Source organism: Salarias fasciatus, chromosome 12, assembly GCF_902148845.1.
Source record: "Salarias fasciatus chromosome 12, fSalaFa1.1, whole genome shotgun sequence".
Taxonomy (NCBI): domain Eukaryota; kingdom Metazoa; phylum Chordata; class Actinopteri; order Blenniiformes; family Blenniidae; genus Salarias; species Salarias fasciatus.
This window is the reverse complement of record NC_043756.1, coordinates 29,848,691-29,873,233: the sequence shown is the minus strand read 5'-3', so window position 1 is coordinate 29,873,233 and position 24,543 is coordinate 29,848,691. Positions and strand designations below refer to the sequence as shown.

Genomic DNA, 24,543 nt, shown 5'->3' with positions numbered 1-24,543 from the left:
AGATTTATTTAGAGCTTCTGCTCTTGAAAAGTTCATGTTTCAGATGTATGACACTAGAAGTCCTGAAGGTTATTGAGATAACAAGAATTTTGCAACAAAGGGCAATTTATTCTCTTTCTGTGAGTTTTCAATGGTGGAGGAGTTGTGGTGATACTCATTCAGGTCATACTGTGTCTCTTTACTTTTCTGTTTTTAATGAAATCTCATAGTCAGCTGATTCCCACCAACACACAGAGATACCATGTAGTTTGCAAATCATTCCACTGTGTTTTTATAATGCAGCCTACTATTTTCAGCCTCCTTTAAATTATGTTTCTTCATCATTGAGGCTTGCTTAGTGTCTGTATGTACGAAATGTGTCTCCACGTATGCATGATGGTGTAGTGAATCCTCACTTTTACCCCTTTCCCACTGGCCAAAAAACCCGTTTAAACCCGCTAACAAACGGCTCCTCATGGCAGTGGGAAAGGGTTTAATCGGCATTTCGACCCGGGTCGCTTGACCCTGCAATCGACCTGGGAATTTACCGGGTCGGCTTTCTACCGGCTTCTTGTGGGAGGGACCCATCCAGGAACTTACGTGATTACGTTAGCGCGCTAGTTGTTGTTTCAGGACACAGCGTCAGATATCCCTCGTCAACATGACCCAGCATTGGCAAGATAGCGAGACCGGAGAGCTCCTCTGGATCCGTGGGGAAGAGATTTGTCTGCAGGTAATGGGGACTGTGTTCTGCTGCATTGTTTACTTTTGTTTTGCTCTGTTGCGCTGATGATGTCATCAACTTGGGACACCATCAGTGCGGGAAAACGCAGCGACGCGGCTCGCCAGCAGGCGGCCAGACCTGATCTACTACCACAATTACTACCACCTGAGTGTGTGTGTGGCACAAAATGAAAACTTAAGTTTCCCCTGAGCATTTTGAAAATATGCAGGTGTTATTGGCACCTAATGTTCAGGAGTCCTTATTTGTTTGAGTTAGTGGGAACCGTGGAGCAATCAGAGTGAAGACTTTGTTGGAATTGATGAGTTGATGAGTATGTTTGGTCCAGTGGTCATTTATTTCTGAGCTGTTGCTGTGCAGCTGTAGAAAATTATCTTGAAGTGAAGATTTGAATCAGTTTGTCGGTGTTGAGCTGGTGGAAGTGAAGATCTGGATGTCATCAACAAAGAAGTGGAACGACGAGGGGCCCCAGAACCAAGCCTTGGGGGACGCCCGTTGTGAATGGAGCAGTTTTCACATGAAACCTGTCTGAGTGCACAACATCTGTTTGTGAAATTCACAGGCGAAGGAGCAGGAGGACTGAAACAATAAATTACTTTACAGATATTTTTTTCATTTTTAATCAGAAAATTTCCATCACAAAGCTTCTAACTTCACCCTCTGGAACCCCACTTCATTAACATTCAGTTTGGGTCAAAGAGGAATAAATTAAGAACAACAGTGTTCGAACACAGCAGTTTCCTGAAATGTCTTCACCTCGGCTCACCTGAGACCGCTGCAGTAAGAGCGGAACTAGCAGCGCAGAAGGAAAGACATTTAAAAGCTCTGTAACTCTCAGAATCTTATTAACAGAAAAGTCTCCAGTGGAGCCAAAAACATTTCCAGAAACTTCTTCCACATCAGTGCTCTTTATGAGCGTACTGGAGAACACATCGGAGCAAGAGGTCGACTGAACTGTGAATACCTGCAAGCTGGCAGAATAGCATCAGACAGTCCCAAAATAAAAGCCTCTTGAATTAAATTAATGTGCATATCATCAGAAATGTTTTTCTTTTATTGGACGATTTTACTGATCACTTTTCTTGCAACATTTAAGAATCTGCTTCTTTTATTCGTTTTGCACTCGGTGTCCTGCTTGATATTGAATTTTGAACTTAAATTTACTGACTGATCACTTTTTCAAAGTAAACTCTGGTGACAGAAGTAGCTGGTAGATAACCGGATAAAAACAGGTGTTACTAATTTGTGTTTTCCTAACTAAATGTAAAGAAAATGTTGACTTAATTTGAGCATAGGTATATTTGAGTGTTTGATCACAGTGACGAGTGTGAAATATCTTAAAACGTGTGACTGCGATAGACCCCATAGAGTTTTTGTGACTCCTCTGGCTTGTTGTAGGTGTGTTCACAGCCTCCACCAGCAGCACTAACCTTCTCACCCATTTGTATTCATGAGCGTTCTCTCGTCGGGCTGCCCAGTCGGACCTCGTGCGCCAGAGTTAATGCGGCCGCTGCACATTGTTCTACATCTCACACAGCTCCCAGACGATAAAGCCAACAGTTAAACTGCTCATAATTACTTCCCGCCGCAGACCGATGGCCCGCCGCGGCGGCTCTCCATCACCGTCGGCCCCGGCTCCTCGGGAGAGGAACGGGCCGAGCCGTCACGCACGATGACGACGTTTCATGTGCCTTCAGAAAGCTGGCGGGTTGGTTTAATGATGACATATCCGAGGGAACTCATCCATCACTGAGGCGCGTTCAAGACCCACATTCCAGCTTGGAAACGTCCCACCGCACCGCTCACGCCCACGAGCCACAACATTATGATCACCTGCCAGACACAGAGACACTGCGCTCCTCTAATGGAAACATTTCTGCTTCTCCGAGGAAGGCAGTCAAATCTTACAGTAGATAAACCCTGGAACTGTTTGGTTTTTCTCTGTAAAAGTTTCAAGAAATGCCTGTGTTGCGTTTGACATTATACCGTAAATAAATCTTAACTGAATTCTAAACCTGTGAAAATTTCCCTTAACTTAGAATGTTTCCAAATCCAACCCTCAAATACTCAAAGACACCTTCAAAACTTGTCCAATACGATAATAAAGTATTCTCAAATCAGCTTAGGCTGAAAAGCGAGTCAAAAACTCTTCAGCCATGCTGATCGTTTGTCTTCATTTACTCTGATCAAATGAATGATTGAAACATTTCTGCTGTTTTTATGTTGTTTCATAGATTCGCCTCCTCTATGTTCTTTAACTTAAACCTGTTTGGATTAAAACTCCATCAATGTTTAATTGTTCTGTTCTCATTGAGTTCATCACTGAAGCAGATTTAAAGTTACTTGTAAATCAAATAAAAAAACATCGTTATTGCTGTGATTTTCACATTTAAACATTCAATTCTCTGCAAGGACTTTAGACATTTGTGAAAGAGGAAAATAACTTGAAAAAAAAATTCCATGTGAATGTTCCTAACTTCAATAAAAAAGTGACAGATGTTCTCCCATAACTTGGTGGAAACTAGTAGCAGGAACCTTCTTAGTTCCTCGAACAGAACTACTTGGAATGACGGGTGCTTTTGGTCAAAATTCTAATTTTGTTTGGAAAATTCAATAGGATTACATTAGTTAGTAGTGGGAAGTAGAAAACCGGTCTTCGTTCTTTTTGGTTCATAGCCTTCAAGCTCTAGAAAATCTCCTTTTCGACCACAGTGCACATTTATTCTCAGAAACAGTTTTTTCCCTGTTCCTTTAACTGAGGTTAAGTGTTTGTGAGGCTCTGCAGGTGGGACGCTCTGAGCATGCCAACAGTCCACTTAACGCACTCCACCGTCTGCTGGGACTGCAGTTTGTCCCCAGTGCAGGCAGCTGGCGGCGGAGCCGGCGTTCTGCAGCTGAGTCAGACGACATCTGAGGTGAAGACGGACGGAGAGCCTCTCACTCACCAGTCAGCCTGTCACGATCAATTTAGAGCGATTAATCTTTAGAGTGCCGTGGAATTGAGTGTCCTCTACATGTTGAAGCTGCTGTGAAATATCAGAACTCTTTATGGACCATCGACCAGGTTAGGAAGTTGGTTGTTGAAGAGTTTTGGAGGTCATTGGTGCTGTGGAGGAGTTTGACTTCATGCTTGTGTAACCCCCAGTTTAAATAAAGTTTTAGAATTGAAGAAAAAGAAACAGCTTTTAATTTGAATAAATATTTTATTTAATTCATTGACTTGAACCTTAAAAAACAATTCATTTTTTTATTTTTGCAATTTGAAGAATTTAAATAATTGATTTAATATATTTTTTTGGGGTTATGATGCAACTTCCGTTTGAAAAAAGACGCTGAAACTCCGTGCTGCTTAACGAGCGAGGAGAGCTGCAGGATTGCGCAGCGAGAAAAGGAAAAAATAGCGTTAAAAGAGATAAAAACACACTTTGTGAAACGGGGATCGTTTCACATGCCTCTGGATCACCGGTTTTGGTGAGTTTGTGATGTTTTCTGTTGTGTTTAAGTCCTCATGTTTGTGCATGCGTGCTGAGCAGAGACGCTGCAGCGCCATTTCTTTTCATTTTATTTACTTCATGATGCAACTTAAAGAACTGCTCAATTTAAGATTTGGTTTAAAAGACTTTATTTTGTGTACGGCCTGTCGTGCAGGCCAGGTTTTTTGTCCCGCCCGGGAGAACTTGGGAGCGTGGTGAAGCTGCAGACGATCTGTGCTGTGTGCACAGCAGCACCACGAGGAAGCGGCGCATGCACGTGGATGACGTCCGGAATGGCGAGCCTGACCCAGGATTCAGCACCTACGAGGATTTGAACTGTCGTCTCCGTGCAACACCATCACTGCATCAGTCCAACTCAGCTCGGTTGAGCTGAGCTTCTGCGGTAGGATCTGGAACGTTCTCTCACTCACTGAGTGAAGACTCAGACTGAGACAGCACTTGGACTCAGGATAAACTTGGAACTGTGAATTTGACACTGATCAATTTGATATTTGTTTTTTGTATTGTGATGTCAATTGGTGACATATTTTGTGTTCTGTAAAGGAAGCAAAAGTGAAAAAAGGGGAAACTAAATTAACTTGAAAAGGAGGTGGTTTATAAGATTCCATTTACTTGCAATACAAAGATCTAAAATAAGAGTTAACTCAAAGAAAATCGAATTAAGTAGGCATTATTTATTTCATTTGAGACAAAATAGAATAATTTATTTTGACCGGTCCAAAAATAGAAAAAAAAATAGGAATTAACATTGTTTCTATTAGAAACCAAATTAGAATTCAAGAATCTTTTCAAATAATACTGAGTTAAAACTTTGCTCATTCTTAAAAAGGAAAAAAGACGTGTTTATTTCATGATTGTGTGATTGTTCATTTGTTTTGTGAAAGCTTAAGTAAAGTTGCCGGCTTTAGTCATCAGTGATTCCTGGTGTGTTATTTCCATTTTTCCCACTCAATTCGAACCTAGAACTGGTCCAGTGATCGTGGTTACTTGGGAATTAGTGACACGAGTGCTACATAAACCTTGGCGAGCCCAGCCAGGAGTGGGTTCCTAAAGTAACAGACACCAGAAATCCTTGTGACATTGAAATGGAAGTCATTCAAAGAAAGAATGTTCAAGTCCCTAACTCGGTCATTGTGGGCGGGTTAGCTGGCACTGAAACAGACGAAGAACTATTTGACTTTTTGAAACAGTATGGCTCTATTCAGAGGATCATCCCAGTAGATCCATCAGAAGGACAGGAAGATGAGCAGGTTATTGTGGAGTTTACATATGGTACAGCTATGCAGACTCTCTCACCTCTCTTACCATACAAACTTCCCTCCAAGACTGAGACTGACACAATCTATCACATAAGAGCTCTGATGACTGTCTACACACCTGTAGCCAGTAAGACTGCTACACGGACTTACCTCTCAGAGTTAAAGGAGATTGCAAAACAGACTGGTAAAGATTTTGCAGTCGTTCTCAAAGAAGAACTTTCTGCCATCAGCGAGACTATTGATCAGGGTGAATCGGAAGCTCAACATGACAATGTGGGACCAAACTCACCTGATGTCCAAAAGCAGCATGCTCCAGAAGCTGTTGCACAGGTTAGTCCTTCCAACAACAGCACCCCCGAACATCTCCAACCAGAGTCAAACTGGTCTCCACGTCAGACACAATATCAGGAAAGAGCACAACCAGCTCTTCAATTCCCAGATATTAACCCACCAGGAATACAAAAAGTGATCGTTGAGCACATTGTCAGGAATGAGGAGTCCATGATGCAGTCTCACTTAACCATGAGACTCCGCCCATTTTCTGGTCGTTGCCCTCACCCCAACAGTGAGGTTGATTATGAGACATGGCGCTCTAATGTAGAATTCCTCATTCAGGACTCAAAGCAGTCAGACCTGTATAAGTCCAGGAAACTTCTCGAAAGCCTTTTGTCTCCAGCCCTCGACATTGTGAAGCACTTACCTCTTGAATCTCCTCCAAAGTTGTACTTAGAAATCTTGGATTCTGCATACAGTACTGTAGAGGATGGAGATGACCTCTTTGCAAAATATCTCAACACAATGCAGAACAGTGGTGAAAGTCCTTCAGCTTACCTGCAAAGACTACAAGTGATTTTGAACACCACCCTCAGGAGGGGAGGTGTAAGTGCAGGCGAACTTGATCACCAGCTGCTAAGGCAGTTTGTCAGAGGATGCTGGGACAATCTCCTTATATCTGAACTACAACTTGAACATAAAAAGAAAACCCCACCCACCTTTGCGGAGCTTCTTTTGTTAATCAGAACAGCAGAAGACAAGAGAGCCTCTAAGGCAACACGAATGAAACAACACCTCGGTGTTTTAAAACCAAAAGTGTCCTCCCATTACCAAGGTGTTTGTGTTCAGTGTGATGAAAAACACACATTGCCACAACCAACCACAGACTCCAACAAAGAAATCCAAGACTTAAAAACACAGATCGCTGATTTACAGTCCCAGCTCACAAGAATTTCACAAACCCAAAGCAAGAAGGCTCAAACCAAACCAGTGCAAACAAAGACAACAGCACAAGCTTCCAGAGTCCCATCTGCAAATGCTGCCATGCCCAAAACTTTGCAGTTTAGCAATCAAGGCACCACTAGTGGGAGCAACAACAGACCAAATCCTTGGTATTGTTTCAGATGTGGAGAAGATGGCCACATTAAACCTCAATGTGAGAATGAGCCAAATTCACCTTTGGTGGCACTGAAAAGAAAGCAGCTGAAACAAAAACAGCAGGAATGGGACACTAAGAATGGCATCACCAAGCCTACTAATTTAAACTAGAATTGGTTCCTGTTGAGGGACAGACAGGGACTAAAGAACGAGAAGTGCGTCCCAAAAGAAAGAAGCACACCCCTAAAATGCGATTCAATCAGAAAACTCATTCAGTAACCCTGCCAAAAGGATTAATTGGAGCAAAGTGCACTGCACAGGTGTCCATAAATGGAAAAGACTGCAGTTGCTTGTTGGACTCAGGCTCTCAAGTAACAACAATCCCAAATTCTTTTTACAAAGAAAATCTGTCTCACATACAGATAAAGTCCTTAAATGACTTGCTGGAAATAGAGGGTGCTAATGGTCAGGATGTTCCATACCTTGGCTACATTGAAACCACCATCAAATTCCCAAGAAATTCATTTGGATTTGACATTGAAATACCAACATTGGTTTTGATTGTGCCGGACTTGCGTTCAACACTGTCCTCAGTGTTAATTGGCACAAATGTTCTTGACATTCTTTATCAGCAGTATGAGAACACTGCATCTCAGAACTATCACTCACTCCCTCGTGGCTACCAGGTAGTGTTAAAAACCCTTGAACTCAGGAAAAATCAATCACTGAACTCCAGGATTGGAGAAGTGAAATTACTCAGTGAAAACTCAGAAACCGTAACTGCTGGGCAAACCAGAGTTTTTGAAGGTTATGTGAGTTGCAGAGTACCAAATACTGAGAAATGGGTCATGGTGGAGGCACCAAAGTCAGCTTCTTTACCGGGAGGCATACTAGTGACTGATGCTATAGCAAGTCTATCAACCAAAACAACACATAGCATACCAGTCATCCTAAAAAACGAGTCAGACCATGACATTACTCTCACTCCAAAAGCCGTGATAGCAGAAATACATGCCATCACGAGCATCAAGTCCATCGAAACCAACAACTCTGATCTACCTACCAAACCTAATTTCAAAATAAATCTTGATTTTGGGGAATCTCCAGTACCAAATGAATGGAAAGAAAGGATATCAGAAAAACTGGGGTCTATCCCAGAGGTCTTTGCACAGCATGATCTTGATTTTGGGCGGACTGACAAAATTAAACATCAGATAAATCTCAGTGATCAGACTCCCTTCAAACACAGGCCGAGGCCCATTCACCCAAATGACATAGAAGCTGTGCGGAGCCACCTTCAACAGCTTCTTGGTGCAGGAGTCATACGTGAATCTCAGTCACCTTTTTCCTCACCGATCGTTGTTGTTAAGAAAAAGAATGGTGACATCAGACTCTGTATCGATTACAGAAAACTAAACCTCCAGACAGTCAAAGATTCCTATGCTTTACCTAATTTGGAAGAAACCTTTTCAGCATTGACAGGATCAAAATGGTTCTCTGTACTGGATCTGAAATCGGGGTTCTACCAAATTGAAATGGAAGAAACAGACAAGCATAAAACAGCATTTGTCTGCCCACTTGGATTCTTTGAATTTAATCGGATGCCCCAGGGAATAACAAATGCCCCCAGTACATTTCAAAGGCTCATGGAACGATGTCTCGGAGACTTAAACTTGAAACAAGCTTTAGTTTTCTTAGATGATCTTATCATTTTTTCTTCAACACTGGAGGAGCATGAGGAAAGACTGTGGCGTGTACTCAATCGGCTGAAAGAGTACGGTCTCAAGCTCTCACCTGAAAAATGCAGATTCTTTCAAACCTCTGTAAAATACCTTGGTCACATTGTATCTGAGAAAGGTGTCGAGACAGATCCTGGGAAAATAGCAGCCCTTAAAACCTGGCCGAAACCCAAAAACCTGAAAGAGATGAGAACCTTTTTAGGATTTTGTGGTTATTACCGCAGATTTATCAAGGATTATTCAAAGATCGTTAAACCTCTTAATGAACTTACTTCCGGATACCCTCCCTTGAGGAAAAATTCCAACAACCAAGCAAGCTTTGGAAGGTACCATCACCCAAAGGAAGATTTTGGTGATAGATGGACTCATGCTTGCCAGGAAGCCTTTGACACTGTGATAGAAAAACTAACCACAGCTCCTGTTCTTGGTTTTTCAGATCCCAAATTGCCCTACATTCTACACACTGACGCAAGCACCACAGGTCTTGGTGCTGCCCTTTATCAGGAGCAGGAAGGGCATAAGCGAGTCATAGCTTATGCAAGTCGGGGCTTGTCAAAGTGTGAATCCAGGTATCCAGCCCATAAATTGGAGTTCCTTGCACTTAAATGGGCAGTCACTGAAAAGTTTCAAGACTACCTGTATGGAACCCAATTTCTTGTCATCACAGACAGCAACCCTTTAACATACGTTCTGACATCTGCAAAACTTGACGCTACGAGTTACAGGTGGCTAGCTGCTCTGTCAACATTTGATTTCCAGCTGCAGTACAGAGCTGGAAAACTAAACCAGGATGCAGACGGACTGTCTAGACGTCCACACAGCAAGTTACCTGATGACTCAACATCACAGAAAGAAGTTGAAAGAATAGAACAATTCACAAAAAGACACCTTTTGGAGTCCGAACAGGCTAACCTTTCTGACGACATCATTAAAGCAGTGTGTGAGAAACATTTGGTGCAGGAAGTCACGAGCGATTCTACTGAGGAAACACCCTCGGGTGCTGCCTTGGTTGTTTCTCTTGCCCATCATTCAGATGCTATCCCAGATAGCTTCACAGAGGAAGAGCAGTTTGGTGGTTTGCCTGTAATCCCTTCAATCACATCAGCTGAATTGAGAGAAAAACAGAGAACTGATACATGCATTCGAGAAATCCTTAACCAGATAGAGACAGGGGTCACACCTTCTCCATCTTTGAGAAAAGAACTTCCTGAGCTCACTCTTTTACTGAGAGAGTCAAACAGACTTGAAGTTCTTGATGGTATCCTTTATCGGAAAAGACACGAGGGTACACAGATTCATCACCAGCTTGTGTTGCCCTCAGAGTTCCGACCCATGATTTTAAAGAGCCTCCATGATGATATGGGCCACATGGGTGTGGAACGAACACTGGATCTTATCAGAAAGCGATTTTATTGGCCCAAAATGGCAAGTGAAATTGAGGCAAAAATCAAAAGTTGTGACCGCTGTATAAGACGCAAATCCACTCAAGAAAAAGCCGCGCCTCTGGTGAACATCACAGCTACTCGACCTCTTGAACTCTTATGCATGGATTTTCTAACTCTCGAACCAGACTCGAGCAACACAAAAGACATTTTAGTGATCACCGATCACTTCACAAAGTATGCTGTTGCGATACCTACCCCAAACCAAAAAGCACGCACAGTTGCGAAATGTCTATGGGACCATTTCATCGTCCATTATGGTATTCCTGAGAGACTTCACAGCGACCAAGGGCCAGACTTTGAGTCGCATACCATAAAAGAACTATGTGAGCTGGCAGGCATCAAAAAGATCAGGACCACCCCGTATCACCCGAGAGGAAATCCAGTTGAGCGGTTCAACAGGACGTTGTTGAATATGCTTGGTACACTGGAAAACCAAAAGAAATGTCACTGGCGTGAGCATGTGAAACCCTTGGTACATGCTTACAACTGTACTAAAAGCGACGTCACAGGTTTCACTCCTTATGAATTAATGTTTGGCCGACAACCAAGATTGCCAGTTGACTTAGCTTTTGGCTTACCGGTCAACCATCAGTCAAGCTCACATTCTCAATATGTCAAAAACCTCAAATCACAACTTTCAGAAAGCTACAGAGTAGCAGTGGAGAATGCAAAGAAAATTGCAGATCGCAATAAAACACGATTTGATAAACGTGTTGTCGATTCCACTCTGAGAGAAGGCGACAGAGTTTTGGTGAGAAATGTCCGCCTCAGAGGTAAACATAAATTGGCAGACAAGTGGGAATCAGACATTTATGTTGTAGTAAAGCAGTCTGAAAATGTCCCAGTTTATGTTGTCAAACCTGAAACAAAAGAAGGTCCTTTACGAACTCTTCATAGGGACCTGTTGTTGCCATGTGGGTTTCTCCCTGCAACTCCAGTTGAAGTTGAAATCCAAAAGAAACCTAGACGCCCAAAAACTCGTCAGAACCCGAGAGATGGGGGTTTTGATGAAGCTGAAGAGAGAGACTCTGATTCTGATGATTTCATGTTCACAAATGTGGTTGTTGAAACCCTAAATTCTGATCATGCTGGCAAAGAAGTGACATTGAGAGCAAACAACTCACAATTTCAGATCCCACCAGTGTCCACTGCTGAGCAAAACTACTCCAACTTATCAAAAGATTCTTTGGATGATGTTCCGGTGGTACCTGTTGACTCCGTTTTACTGGATGGAAGTAACTTACCTGTTGAAAATCCTTCTAAAGATGACTTACCTGATCAAGACCCTGTGGAAAGTACTTCACCTACTGTTCACAATGACGAGAATAACCAATCCACAATACATGTTGATCTTCCGAACACTGACGAAGACTCAGCTGACAGACCTGGCCTCGTTCCTGATGTTTCACTGACAGAGCGCAGTACAGATATTAGTGACCATGATAGTGGCGAGGCTGACGGACAAACAAGGAAATCAACCAGACAAAAGCAACCTTCAAAGAGACTGACCTATCCTGAGCTGGGTAACCCGTTGGTAACCATTGTTCAGTCATTATTTCAAAGTTTGAGTACTGTTATCACAGACTCATTGAATGAATCCAGTGTACAAAACTACGATCTGTATTTCAATTCTATGGTATAAAGATGTACAGGGACGTACATCAGGAAAGGAGGGGAGGATGTAACCCCCAGTTTAAATAAAGTTTTAGAATTGAAGAAAAAGAAACAGCTTTTAATTTGAATAAATATTTTATTTAATTCATTGACTTGAACCTTAAAAAACAATTCATTTTTTTATTTTTGCAATTTGAAGAATTTAAATAATTGATTTAATATATTTTTTTGGGGTTATGATGCAACTTCCGTTTGAAAAAAGACGCTGAAACTCCGTGCTGCTTAACGAGCGAGGAGAGCTGCAGGATTGCGCAGCGAGAAAAGGAAAAAATAGCGTTAAAAGAGATAAAAACACACTTTGTGAAACGGGGATCGTTTCACATGCCTCTGGATCACCGGTTTTGGTGAGTTTGTGATGTTTTCTGTTGTGTTTAAGTCCTCATGTTTGTGCATGCGTGCTGAGCAGAGACGCTGCAGCGCCATTTCTTTTCATTTTATTTACTTCATGATGCAACTTAAAGAACTGCTCAATTTAAGATTTGGTTTAAAAGACTTTATTTTGTGTACGGCCTGTCGTGCAGGCCAGGTTTTTTGTCCCGCCCGGGAGAACTTGGGAGCGTGGTGAAGCTGCAGACGATCTGTGCTGTGTGCACAGCAGCACCACGAGGAAGCGGCGCATGCACGTGGATGACGTCCGGAATGGCGAGCCTGACCCAGGATTCAGCACCTACGAGGATTTGAACTGTCGTCTCCGTGCAACACCATCACTGCATCAGTCCAACTCAGCTCGGTTGAGCTGAGCTTCTGCGGTAGGATCTGGAACGTTCTCTCACTCACTGAGTGAAGACTCAGACTGAGACAGCACTTGGACTCAGGATAAACTTGGAACTGTGAATTTGACACTGATCAATTTGATATTTGTTTTTTGTATTGTGATGTCAATTGGTGACATATTTTGTGTTCTGTAAAGGAAGCAAAAGTGAAAAAAGGGGAAACTAAATTAACTTGAAAAGGAGGTGGTTTATAAGATTCCATTTACTTGCAATACAAAGATCTAAAATAAGAGTTAACTCAAAGAAAATCGAATTAAGTAGGCATTATTTATTTCATTTGAGACAAAATAGAATAATTTATTTTGACCGGTCCAAAAATAGAAAAAAAAATAGGAATTAACATTGTTTCTATTAGAAACCAAATTAGAATTCAAGAATCTTTTCAAATAATACTGAGTTAAAACTTTGCTCATTCTTAAAAAGGAAAAAAGACGTGTTTATTTCATGATTGTGTGATTGTTCATTTGTTTTGTGAAAGCTTAAGTAAAGTTGCCGGCTTTAGTCATCAGTGATTCCTGGTGTGTTATTTCCATTTTTCCCACTCAATTCGAACCTAGAACTGGTCCAGTGATCGTGGTTACTTGGGAATTAGTGACACGAGTGCTACACTTGGTTAACTGTGGGATCTTATTTTGACGTGTGTTTCGGCCCAAACGTCCAGTCAGCTGGATGATTGAAGCTGGAGGAACATCAGATGGAGGATCAGTGGAAACATGAAGAGCTCAGTTTAGAGCTCCATGGCAAAGACTGGGATTTCTTTTCTTTTTAGTAGTTTCAACAAATTTGCAAGCACTTTAAATAAAGTTTTTTTTTTTTTTCCATTTTCTTTATGGGGTATTCTGTGTAGAATTTTGTAGAAAAAAAAACAACAACAAATTTGATCATTTCTGGGAAAGAGCTGGAAATAGTGTGAATACATTCTGGATGAACTGTGTGTTTTTAATCTGAAATTTAAACTTTTTGACTGATCAGTTCCCCTGTTTCTTTTTTTAATCATACTTATTTGCTGTAGCAGTCTGATGCGTTTGATAACTTTCTCCACCAACACGCCCAGATCAAAATAAATTTGCTCTCAGTGCTTCGTCCAAATATTGAAACCGAATCATTTCCAGCGGATCGTTCTCGCATTATTTTGGATTTCTGCTCCTCTTTCACTCACTCTTCCCTGCTGAATCAGTAAAAACTCCCTCTCTCCCTCTGGTTTGCCCCGTCGTTCAGCCTCTGTGAAAATGGACACTTTTTGTTTTAGTGTGTCTTTTGCAGCGCCAGCTCCAGCTGCTGTATTAATAGAAATAACACTGATGGTTATGAGCTGAGCCAGAGCTTAAATCAACTCAGAAAGCAGCAATAAGGTGATAAAATCTGCAGTTACAAGAGCAGCAATTTGAAAGCGGCCGGAAGCTCACTCTGTTCCTCCGTTTTATAGACAACAGTTTAACGCAGACCTTTATAAATGTCATATATTCATCCTCTCAGCTCTCCTCTTGTCTGAAAAATGACTGAGTGCCATATTTTAACATGTTGATTGAAGTATGAATCGAAGAGGTTTTCCATATTCTATTGATCTACACTATTCACAAGTTTGCTTAAAGATTATAATACATGAAATCTCTGCCAAGCCACAGTGAAAGTGACAGCCGTCGTTAGACATGCAAAAATCTAAGTACACAGAAATCAAAATATGTAACATAAACACTAATCTCATTAAACACAAGAATGTCCTTCTTCACATTATTCTGATAACTCATATAAACATCAGCACACTAAACCTCTCCTCGTGCAAACTGAAGACATTTTGTTAACTTGTGTTGTATTGTGTTGTATCAAGTTGTAAAACTCGATATTCGGCACACACATGCACTTTGCTCTTTTGTACACTGCAAAAACTCAAATCTTACCTATTTCATTATTCTTGTTTTCAGTGAAAATATCTTATTTTGACTTGATTGAAAGTACATTTCATTCAGATATAGAGACTTATTTCTTGATTCAAAAATCTTATACCAAGATCTTTTTAAAGGAAAATTTACTTGCTACATGGACAGAGAATTGAACTCCTTTTAAGAGTTATTTTCTTTAATTTAGTGTTGATATCTTATATTTGGTGAAACTTTTATGCAGTGTATGTTATTTTCTCTCTATTGCTGTTCTTATTTATCCTTTTCATCGTGTTATTATTACCTCCGCCAGGAGGTTATGGAATCACGTCGGTTTGTTGGTTGGTTGGTTGGTTTGTTAGCAACATTACGGAAAAAGTAATGGACGGATTGCAATGAAACTTTGTGGAAAGGTGGGTCTTGGGCTAACTTAGAATCCATCAAATTTTGGAGATGATCCGGATCACTGTCTGGATCCAGGAATTTTTTAAAGGATTCTTTATCATTGAGAGATAGGGCAGTCCTTCACATAGTTGGGCAGGCCCGCCGACAGGGGGCGTGCAGCGTGCGGCATGCGGCGCGGCTTGGTGACTGATTTGACCTGTGGCGGAGGTCTGCGCTCCCTGAGTGCCAAATTCTAGTTTTCTACTATGTTGCTGTTGCAACACCATAAATAAAGTATATCTTATCTTCTACGGGGGCGATAGAGGCTCGTTTAGTTGTTAAGTTTGCAGCTTTACTATCATCAAACTGCTTCATAAACCTGTACAGTGATGGATTAAAGTGGTCTTCAGGTTGACTGATCCGGATCGAGCCTCCCTATGAAACATGACACGTGTGTGTGTGTGTGTGTGTGTGAAGCATCTTTACCTTGAAAGCACGGTGTCACTGCAGTGCCAGACCTGGAGCCTCCGCCTGATGTTTGAGAGGAGGTGAAAGATCGTGAATCTGTCCAGACGTGGCATCTGCTGCCGCTGCAGAGCGCAGAACTCACTGAAGCCTGGTTTCTCCAGCAGCTCATCCCCTTCGGTGTGTCGGGGGTCCGGGTGACGGCGGCGGTCCTGCAGCAGCCTCACGGTGCTTCTCTGCTGCAGGACTGCTCCAACAGCTGAAACAAGGCGCCACGTTTGGAGAGAAAAATCAATTCCTTGTTTCTGCCATCAGCCTCACAAAAGAACAGAGAGAGAAACATTTCAGAAGCCGTTTAAATTCGCTCGTATTGATTGTATTTTTAAAGCCACTTTCCCTGGATGGATATTTCTATTCACTTCAGTTTGAGTTGACGCCGGGGGGCTGCAGAGGGGGGGCTCCAACAAACTGAAGTCAAACCTGCTTTTTTCCCCAGCTTTGATATATGGAGGCTGTTATTGAAAAGGCTGGCACAGTGAATTATTCCCTGTCACAACCTGCACAAACCTCAGCCTCAGGCTCAGCCAACAATGCAGCGGGACGATTCATCATGTCTGAGGGGCGCCGGCAGGGGGACGATGGAGGGGGTGGGACAGGCTTTCCCGCCTCGCCTCACCTGACCAACACGCCGTTAATGAAAATACAAACTGTTGAGCTCCCTGTTGGCAGCTGCTTGGTAATTAGCTTAATGAACAGGTTTCAGAGGAAAAACCACGGTCCAGGATGATTAGCAGCAGATGTGGCTCCACTGACAGATGTGCTTCACGGTTATTACTTCATATTTCCACCAACTGATGTTGGCCCGGAAAAAAGGATTTACATTAAAGTGAAAACAATTATTGGCTATGTTCACATCTTTTTTCTTATGTGAGAAATGAATGTCAAATTCTATTTTTAGTATATTAATTAGCTTGACTATTAAGCTTTAGAAGATCCTCTCCCGTGGAGGTAGGATTCAGAATAATCAGTGGAAGTTGTGGCTGTGACAATAAAGGCTTCACAACCACACTGGTTAAACTGTAAAATCACTATAAATGAAGGCAGATATTATACACCACAGCCTCTACGGTCCATCACGCAGTGCGTAGCCTGCATACCGAAAAGTAGTTCTGCTCCAGAACACTAGAGGGCGTAGAAGGATCAGTCAAAACTGCAACAGTGCTTTGTGTGTGTGTGTGTGTGTGTGTGTGTGTGTGTGTGTGTGTGTGTGTGTGTGTGTGTGTGTGTGTGGTTTTGATGACAGGATCAACAAACAGTGCCACCTAGTGGCCTGGCATGTTAATGACATCTATTTCAGCTTTATTGCTGCATATATGTAAACAGACCTCGACAAAAATACAAAAACTATGCATTTTTAACTTGAACTGGTGTTGCGTAAACAGGCACTTTATTTCCCATTAAAACAGGCCAGTGTTAGAAAGTTTATTCATGGTGAAACAGAAAGTTCCTGAAGCCTTTTCGAAGATGTTTCCATCATCAGATGCACAGTTTCTGGCAAATGTACAATAATTCTGTCTAGTATTGATGAATTCACAGTGTTGTCAGCAGAAGTACACACAGAGACACACACACATGCCAAACAGGAAAATATACATATAGAAACACTGTAAACAAAAGCACATTTATCACCACGAGAAGCGTGAAGCTGAAGGTGCATCATCATGGTTTCATCTTGTTTTTTCAATCGGATGTGTAGCTTCAGCTCAGATCAGCAGCCTCACACACACACACACACACACACACACACACACACACACACACAGTGCATGGAGAGGTTCAGTCTTTTGCAGTGTGTCTCCCGTGTTGATGTATTGTGCAGGCACAGATGTCTCAAACTCTTCTCCAATCCTCCTCAGTTTGGTTTCCCTGAGTTACAGTGTGAGAAATGAGCCTTCAGCTTGTCGGTCTGCTCTTCATCCTGCGGCTTCTGCACTTCTTTAGCGACGTCTCATGGCAAAAAAATAGCTCTACCAAGGACAGACTCTGTGTTTAAGTCCCTCATTCATCTGTTGCATCAGTTGGACGACGTCTGCAGCCCGTGCACCACAAACCGGTCATTTTACTGGCACCATTTTGACCTAAATTCTTTGAGTTGGTGCAACATTCATGCAACATTCGCAAAGTACCAATTCAGTGTAATTTCTCACATTTTTGTGTCTCGTAGCTGAGGGATTTTTGAGTTTTATGAATTTGCTCCTCATGCAAAGTGCTATGCATGGAAATCCCAGAGGAGGACGTGAGATCCAGAGGAGAGAGAAAGGTACGCTTGAAGAAAACGGTGGAGGAGAAACCAAAAGAAACAGGCTGAGCTGACTGAGCTAAATATAAGAGAGACGAGTGCAGCTGCAAGCTGCCGAGAGCTCCACGCTTGTTTCTGGTGACTGAAGGTGAAGCTGACTAATTGAATTTAAATCTCATCTGACTTATCATGGGCCGTTCATCAGACTCACGGAGCCTGGATGCGATCAGGGGACGAGGCGCCCGCTGGACCGGCTCGGCTCTCGGGTGGTGATAAAGTGGCTCAGCGGGTTCTAATTTACGAGCGCGGCCGTGAAGGAGTGACAGCTCAGTGTGACGACGCTCTCTCGACATCCATCAGCTCCCCGGAGACACACAGCCGTCCAAACACCCAGAGGGCGGAGTTTAAGCACAGCAGAGGAGAACATGGCTTCTCTTCCATTTCTAGGACGTGAATGTGTCCCGAGTCTAAAGTTCCAGAGAGTGTTTGAGTCCTTTAGCATGCATGATTTGTAGAATTGGTCTGTAAATCAAAACGTTGTTTCAAGGTGCAACTATTGTAGAATTTGTGAGAGTTTTAGAGAGAGAGAGAGAGTTCTTCAATTTGCAGAGCTCTGGAGTTTTTCAGGGTTGTAGTGTGAGTTTAACCGTGTGTGAGAACTCTGAAATGTTTAGGATGTGGTTTTGATCTTGATATATGAATGTTCTGGAATTTGTCAGTTACCTTGAATTATTCAGGAGTTCTTGAGTTTATTCAGGGTTCGGGAACGTGTTAGAGTTGCAGTATTTCTCACCTCAGGATTTATCGAAGGTCTTGAACTGGCCAGTGTTTTAGAATGTGTCAAATATCTGAGTTGTGGAACAGTTGAGAGCTGTGTCAGATTTAAAGAATCTGTTCAAATTCGAGAATCAGAGTTCTTGGAGCTTTCAGGTTTTCATTATGTGGAAAGTTGCAGTATTTGTCACAGTTTTATATCGAAGGCCTCGAACTGGGTCCAGGTTATCAAATGTGTCATTGTTCTGAAATATCTAAGGAATACAGATTGTGTGGGAGTTCTCACATGATCACTACTGGCATTTAAATGAGGTCTTTATAGAAGTCTTCTTGGAAATGTCTTTTCCAATTTTTTTTCCTTTACTGTCACATCTGCAATTCGTACCAGTGAAATTACAAAATAGAAGACAAGAATGTACCGATGCAGACACCGACTGGTCGCACTGTCAGATGACTGCACCTTAGAGACAGCTTCTGATTTAAAGACAGTTTCTGTCAGGACCCTGGTCGGGCAGGCAGCCCCAGTCTCCCTGGGTCCTGCTGATTGCTGATGGCATTCACCTGGGGACTGCCGCTCTGCCTGCCTGTATAAACCTCCCCCTGCCCCCTGCCCCCTGCCCCCTGCTCCTGGTCGGATCATTACCCTTACCAGACTCCCTTACTGCTGCAGAGGGATTCGGCTGCTCTGTCAAGCAGCGAGGAGGTTTTTGTTGCGTCTTGCCTTGTTTTGCCTTTTCTCACCTTGCCCTGCCTCGCCACGCCACGACCTCATCTCGCCGGGACCTCGTCACGCCACGGTCTCGCCATGGTCTTGCCGCGACCGCCACGCCACGACCTCGCCTCGAGCTAACCTGTGGCACTGCTGCTCGGCTGCAGCCCTCGTGGTTTGTGGTTTTCTGCACTGAATAAACCTGTTCAGTCGTCAGTCCTGCTTCTCTCTCTGCTCTTGGTTCTAACGGCACACCGACCATGACACTTTCTGAGTCCTGGATTCAAATCAGCAAAGAATATGGACGCACTGACACTGTTTGGCTGCACATATATCTGCACAAAGACTTTCTCAGCACTGATGTACATTTAAAAAAAAAAAAGACAGATCGTGTCTAAATGTGGAAGATGATTGTAGTGTCTCCAAACTTAATCCCAGAATCAACATACTGTGCTCCACACACAGTGAACACCCATCTCATTGGTACAGTCATCCCCAAAATGTCAGTTTGCACTCCTGCGATGTTCACATCTTGACTCGGAGCCACAGGTCATGAGCTTTAGTTTGACTGAGACTGAGACATGCTTCGGCTGAGATGAAAATGAAAGTCTAGAAGTAAGTTTGCACATGGCGGAAACAGCGAGAGGAGATTACTCTGGTGTTCTGATTTCATCGTGGACTAAATTGTTGTGCAAAATCATATTGTGGTTCTTAGAATGTTCAGTTCCTGCTCCTTGTTTTGGCTGTGTTTAGATGTGCCTATTAATACGTCGTGTGTAATGTAATCTCAGAAAACTTCATTTTGGGCATCGCGGGTTGAAAGCTTGAAAACCCCTGCTCTACTCGACTGTCTACCGTCATGCCAGTGGCAGAGGATCTTAAATGATGTGATGCCCAGGATGCAGGCTGTTGTTTTCTCTGTGGCTTTGCATGATGGAAAACTTGAAGCAGACGTGGACAGAATGAAGAAAAGAGAGGAAGTCACCTTGACCCTGACCTCCATCTGCTGTGGCCGTGTTTCATCTGGAAGCGTCCCTCATTCAGATCCAGCTCCATCACTTTTTCATAGACCAGAGGGTCACCACATCTCAGGAACCAACAAAGACAACGCTAACGTGGAGGGAAAAATGTGAAATACTCAAGGGTGAAATATGAAAATGGAAGCATCTCTTTTGTCTGCTCGTGTCGGAGCAGGAATATTTCCGCTCCTGTGTTCAGATAAAGATCAGAGGGACTAAAAATAATCGAAAGACACGTCCTCCAGACTGTTTGTTTGTGCTTCACAAACATGTGGGATGTTCACACTGTAACTATTGCTTCGGACAGATTTAAAAATAACACAGAAACAAATGACTGTGGAGCAGAAAAAGGTAAATTATTCATCCCACCAGTCAAATGTCTCATCTGAAGAGGAAATGTTCTACAGTTTACTGCAAACAGCAGCAGCTCTGATGGTCTAAAGTATATCCAGCATCGGCTTTTTGCACGAGTCTGTTAAAAAGTTGAGAATTGTGCTCACATCCTTAATCCCGATTTACAGATAATTGTGTGAAAATACAGTAAATGTAAAATTGAAAAATATAAAAATTCTTCTTCTTCATCCTCAAACTCCTCCTCCTCTGGTAGAGGCTTAGTTTCTTTTTTGACTATTCTTTTTAAAATCTTATATTGCAACAAGTCATTAAACTGTTTCTTCTTGAAATAAATATCACCATTTCCCTCCTTTCATTTTTCTATTGATCCCTTCTCTGAAATAATAATAAGAAGAAAAGCATCCCAGTAAAACACATCTTAGCCATTATTTCCACATGCCTGCTTTAGAAACACCCCCCCTCTATTTTCTTTAAAAATAACACCCTGCACACACTTTGTGCTTTCAGGGGATTTATTGAGGTGAAGCCGTTATTATGTGCGTCTTGCCACAGGAAGAGTGTGTGAATGCAAGTGTGTTGTCCCGGTTTTCATTGAAGGAAGTGAATAAAGCCGACTCTGACCCTCTTTCTGTCTCCTGCTGTCTTTGTGAGACGTTCGTGTGAGTCACGCCGATGCTCGGCGTCGCGGCCTTAAAGCTCCGGCTAATTCTGTCCCCTCTCCCCGAAAATGAGAGGACGTGACAACGGCAGAGGTTTAAATAACAGAGCTGCGAGGAGCAGCAAGCACCACCAACCCTTACAGTGCTCCAATAACAGCAAACAAATTGTCTTTATATTTTATAAAACTGCAAAATGTGGAGAGTTCAGAGAGCTGTGGCATATTTAATATAGCTGGAAATGTACGCTGAAAAATCTAAACCTATAGGAACCCCAATGTTCTCCAATGCTTGCTTGCTGCTATCCTGCGGACCGAAGATAACATTTGGTGCATTGCTGCCGATCGTTGTGTCAAACTGCTCGTTATAACAAAAAAATAAACACTATATCCAGTTTCGAGACTGATTTTCTATGAGCTACTGACCTTTAGTCTTTCCAATCTCATGAATGAAAACCTTTCATAAACTTCTTGTGCTTCAGCACCGTCAGGACCCAGCAGTATGCCGCCACCGGACATTTGAAAGGCTTTAAAGAAGCCATATGACAAATTTCGACTCAATAATGAGTCTGAGTTCTTCTGCTTGGTTGGTTTCTTAGTGAGTACTTTGTTGATTATTTTTCTTTTCTACAGGTTAGTTGGTTAGCATGCTAACCTCTGTAACTCCATCACAACACATACACCACTGTAATGACTTTATTAACTTGTTCTCTATTTACCCGTGCAGGTACTGAAGGGATGTAAGAAGCTCACCATGTCGGTGTGCTCCATGGGACGGATCCCCGGGGGATACATCACCAACCACGTGTACAGCTGGGTGGACCCCCAGGGCCGCAGCGTCTCCCCGCCGCCCGACAACCACGAGGTCAACCAGAGGCCGGGGCCCGGCGCGGACGAGAGGACGGTAAGAACGTGCCGGATAATTCAGCTACAGAACAGCAAACCTCTGCTGTCAAATAGAAAGCATTTATTAACGTCCCTGATACAAATTGTTGTAATTATCATGCAGCTCACATCCGACAGCAGCCATCTCAGCCCTGAAAAATGGCTCCCCGAGGACACACGCCGTGACCTTTAGAGATGTGACATTTCAGAGGACAGACTCATACCAAAGTCACCACAGGGCCCAGAGTCAGTGCACGACTCCTCCACGACAAACTCGACTCCAACTGAGTCATCCAAACAGCTCACCTGGTACCAGCTGTGACCCACATCCAGGGTGCAGCACACCAGAGAGGGCAGGGAAGCAAACTCAGGCTTAAGACACAACAGCATTTCAAGTCAGAGAGGATTGTTTTTGGTATTTCCGTTTTACACCTTTACCTGCACGCCGAGAACAGAGCACTATGTTCAAGTTGCATTGTTATTACAGTAACCTCCAACTCTAAAACGACCAAGCCCAGGAGAATCTGCAAAATGATTGAATTGTGTCATGATTTAGTTGTTTGCCAACAGATATGAGGAGTAAGGACCATCCCGATTCTTGTGATGAGTGAGTTGTGTCGCTGTGTGAACGGCCGAGCGAGGAGGTTAGCACTGAAGCTAACACTAACAGCAATTAAAGGCAACAGAGTCACTGTTATCAGTGCTCACTGCTTTTATGGAGATGTGAAGATGAAGATGGAGAACTTTAGCTCCTGTCTTCATTATCAAGTCCACATGAGACAGAGTTAGTATTCGATGTGTCAGTAAATACGCAATTTTAATTTCTATTACTGATCAATAAATGCTGCAGCTCCTCCAGTCAGAGTTTTTCATTATCTCGGCCAGCCTTGAGGTGAGCGTCAGCGCTGGACTTTAGTTTGGAGGCTAAAACAAGAAGTCAATAAGTGCTTCCTGAATAAAGCAAAAACCAAAAGGGAATTACTGATTGTTCATCAGTGAACTTTGGAACTGTTTTTATTATTTCCTGGAAATGACTGTGCGGTGTGTGGGGCTACAGAAATAAGACTGAATTCAATTCAGTTTAACTCTACATAGGTAACTGCTGTGATTTCACCAGCAGAAAGTGTTTTCTGAAGTGTATTCTGAGTTAGTGGAAAGCAGCCTAACCTCCTGTTTCAGAAGATGTTGAGATTTTTCCCTGAGGGTCAAATTCAAAGACATCTTTTCACTAACCATTTAATCCAACATTTAGAGAGGAAAAAAAAAATCACATCTGATTCAAATTATCATTGTAGGCAGAGAGTTTTCATAAATGTTTGAACATGTCTGGAGGGGATTATTCAGAATTCCGTTGACGAACCAGCTCAGTTAAAAGAGGCTGATGAGGTTTGAAGAGGTATTTCCCCCAACAGTCACGGATTATCCTGAACTGCAAGGTGAACTCAACTTTGTTCAAAGAGTCAACTCTGGTCATCAGTTGGGAAACAAAATTTCTTATTTAAATTGATCAATCAGGAGATGAACCAGACATCAACTGCTTCAGAACATCTGTAGACCTGCAGATCTTGTGGGGTCTTCCTGGTCTACAGCGGGTTACATCGTTCAGAAGAGGTGACCTTAGTGATGGATCATGAGCGGTCCGATGAAGCAGATGAGCTCAGACCACTGCAGAAGCTCCTGCTGGTTCTGTTGCACCTCCACCATCCCGATCAGGACTGGACCACTCAGCAAAGGAAGGAGGTGGTCTGCCCTGATCAGGTTCTTCTTCACGGCAACGTTCTCCGGATCCGGCCCGCGATCGGATTCCAATGTGCACGCGTGCGCGCACTGCTACTCCCCCAAACCCCCCCAACCCCAAGGCCTGCAGAAAAATAGTGGCCTGACGTCAAATCGAGTTGACAACTACTGATTTAGAATATACTTGAAGAAATCGCTCCTTGCTGAGGATTGTTACACTTTTGATGGAAAATATGTTCACTGATGGACTCTCAGTTATCCAGAGAAGTATTGAGTTTATAATGGTTTGAATGAAATCACATCAGTTTGACATGTTGGTTTGGCCTTCAAATTCCCCAGATCTCTATCTAATGTAGAAATTGTGGCATGTGCAAAACAAACTAGTCCCATCCATGAAGGTTCTACCTCAATTATTCCAGGATCTGCAGCTAACATCTAAGTTCAGAGGAGTCAGAAAAAGGGGGACATATGGTCTTAAAGTTGTGGCTGATCGGTAAATAAAGCACCTCACCCTCCTGCAGCAGCTTCCTGGCTCTGCAGCCTCAGCAGCTGTGTCCTTGCAGTGTTACGGCTGCCGGTGCAGCCCTCCAGCCATGAAACCGGTCAGCTCGGGCCCGATGGGTCTGCACGGCGCTCAGACGCTGATTTACAGCCGCTGCATTACATGTTGGTTCATCGAGGCAGCACGAAGCGGAAAAGTGCTTATATTTGCTTCTATTCAGATGAGCTTGGGTGACCTAGAGGAGTGCTAATTAACGGAGGAGGAGGGAAGTGGAGCTCCTGGACAGAAGCCCGAGAAGCTGTTACTACAGCAGAGGCTTAAATAGCCTGCACGTACAGTAGGGAGCGATGATTTGTTGCCTCCGTATTTGGCGAGCGTATAAATCTTAGTCAGTGAAGGAGCCAGAT

General features: G+C 43.0%; 1 protein-coding gene across 1 annotated transcript in view; it reads left to right on the top strand.

Moving 5' to 3' along the window:
* The window catches only part of LOC115398638 (whirlin-like), a 76,591-nt gene that overhangs the window by 15,680 nt on the left and 36,368 nt on the right, over positions 1-24,543 (top strand). The window contains exon 2 of the mRNA XM_030105505.1: positions 21,740-21,916. Within this exon, the coding sequence (XP_029961365.1) occupies positions 21,740-21,916 (177 nt within the window). The remainder of the gene's footprint in view (positions 1-21,739; positions 21,917-24,543) is intronic.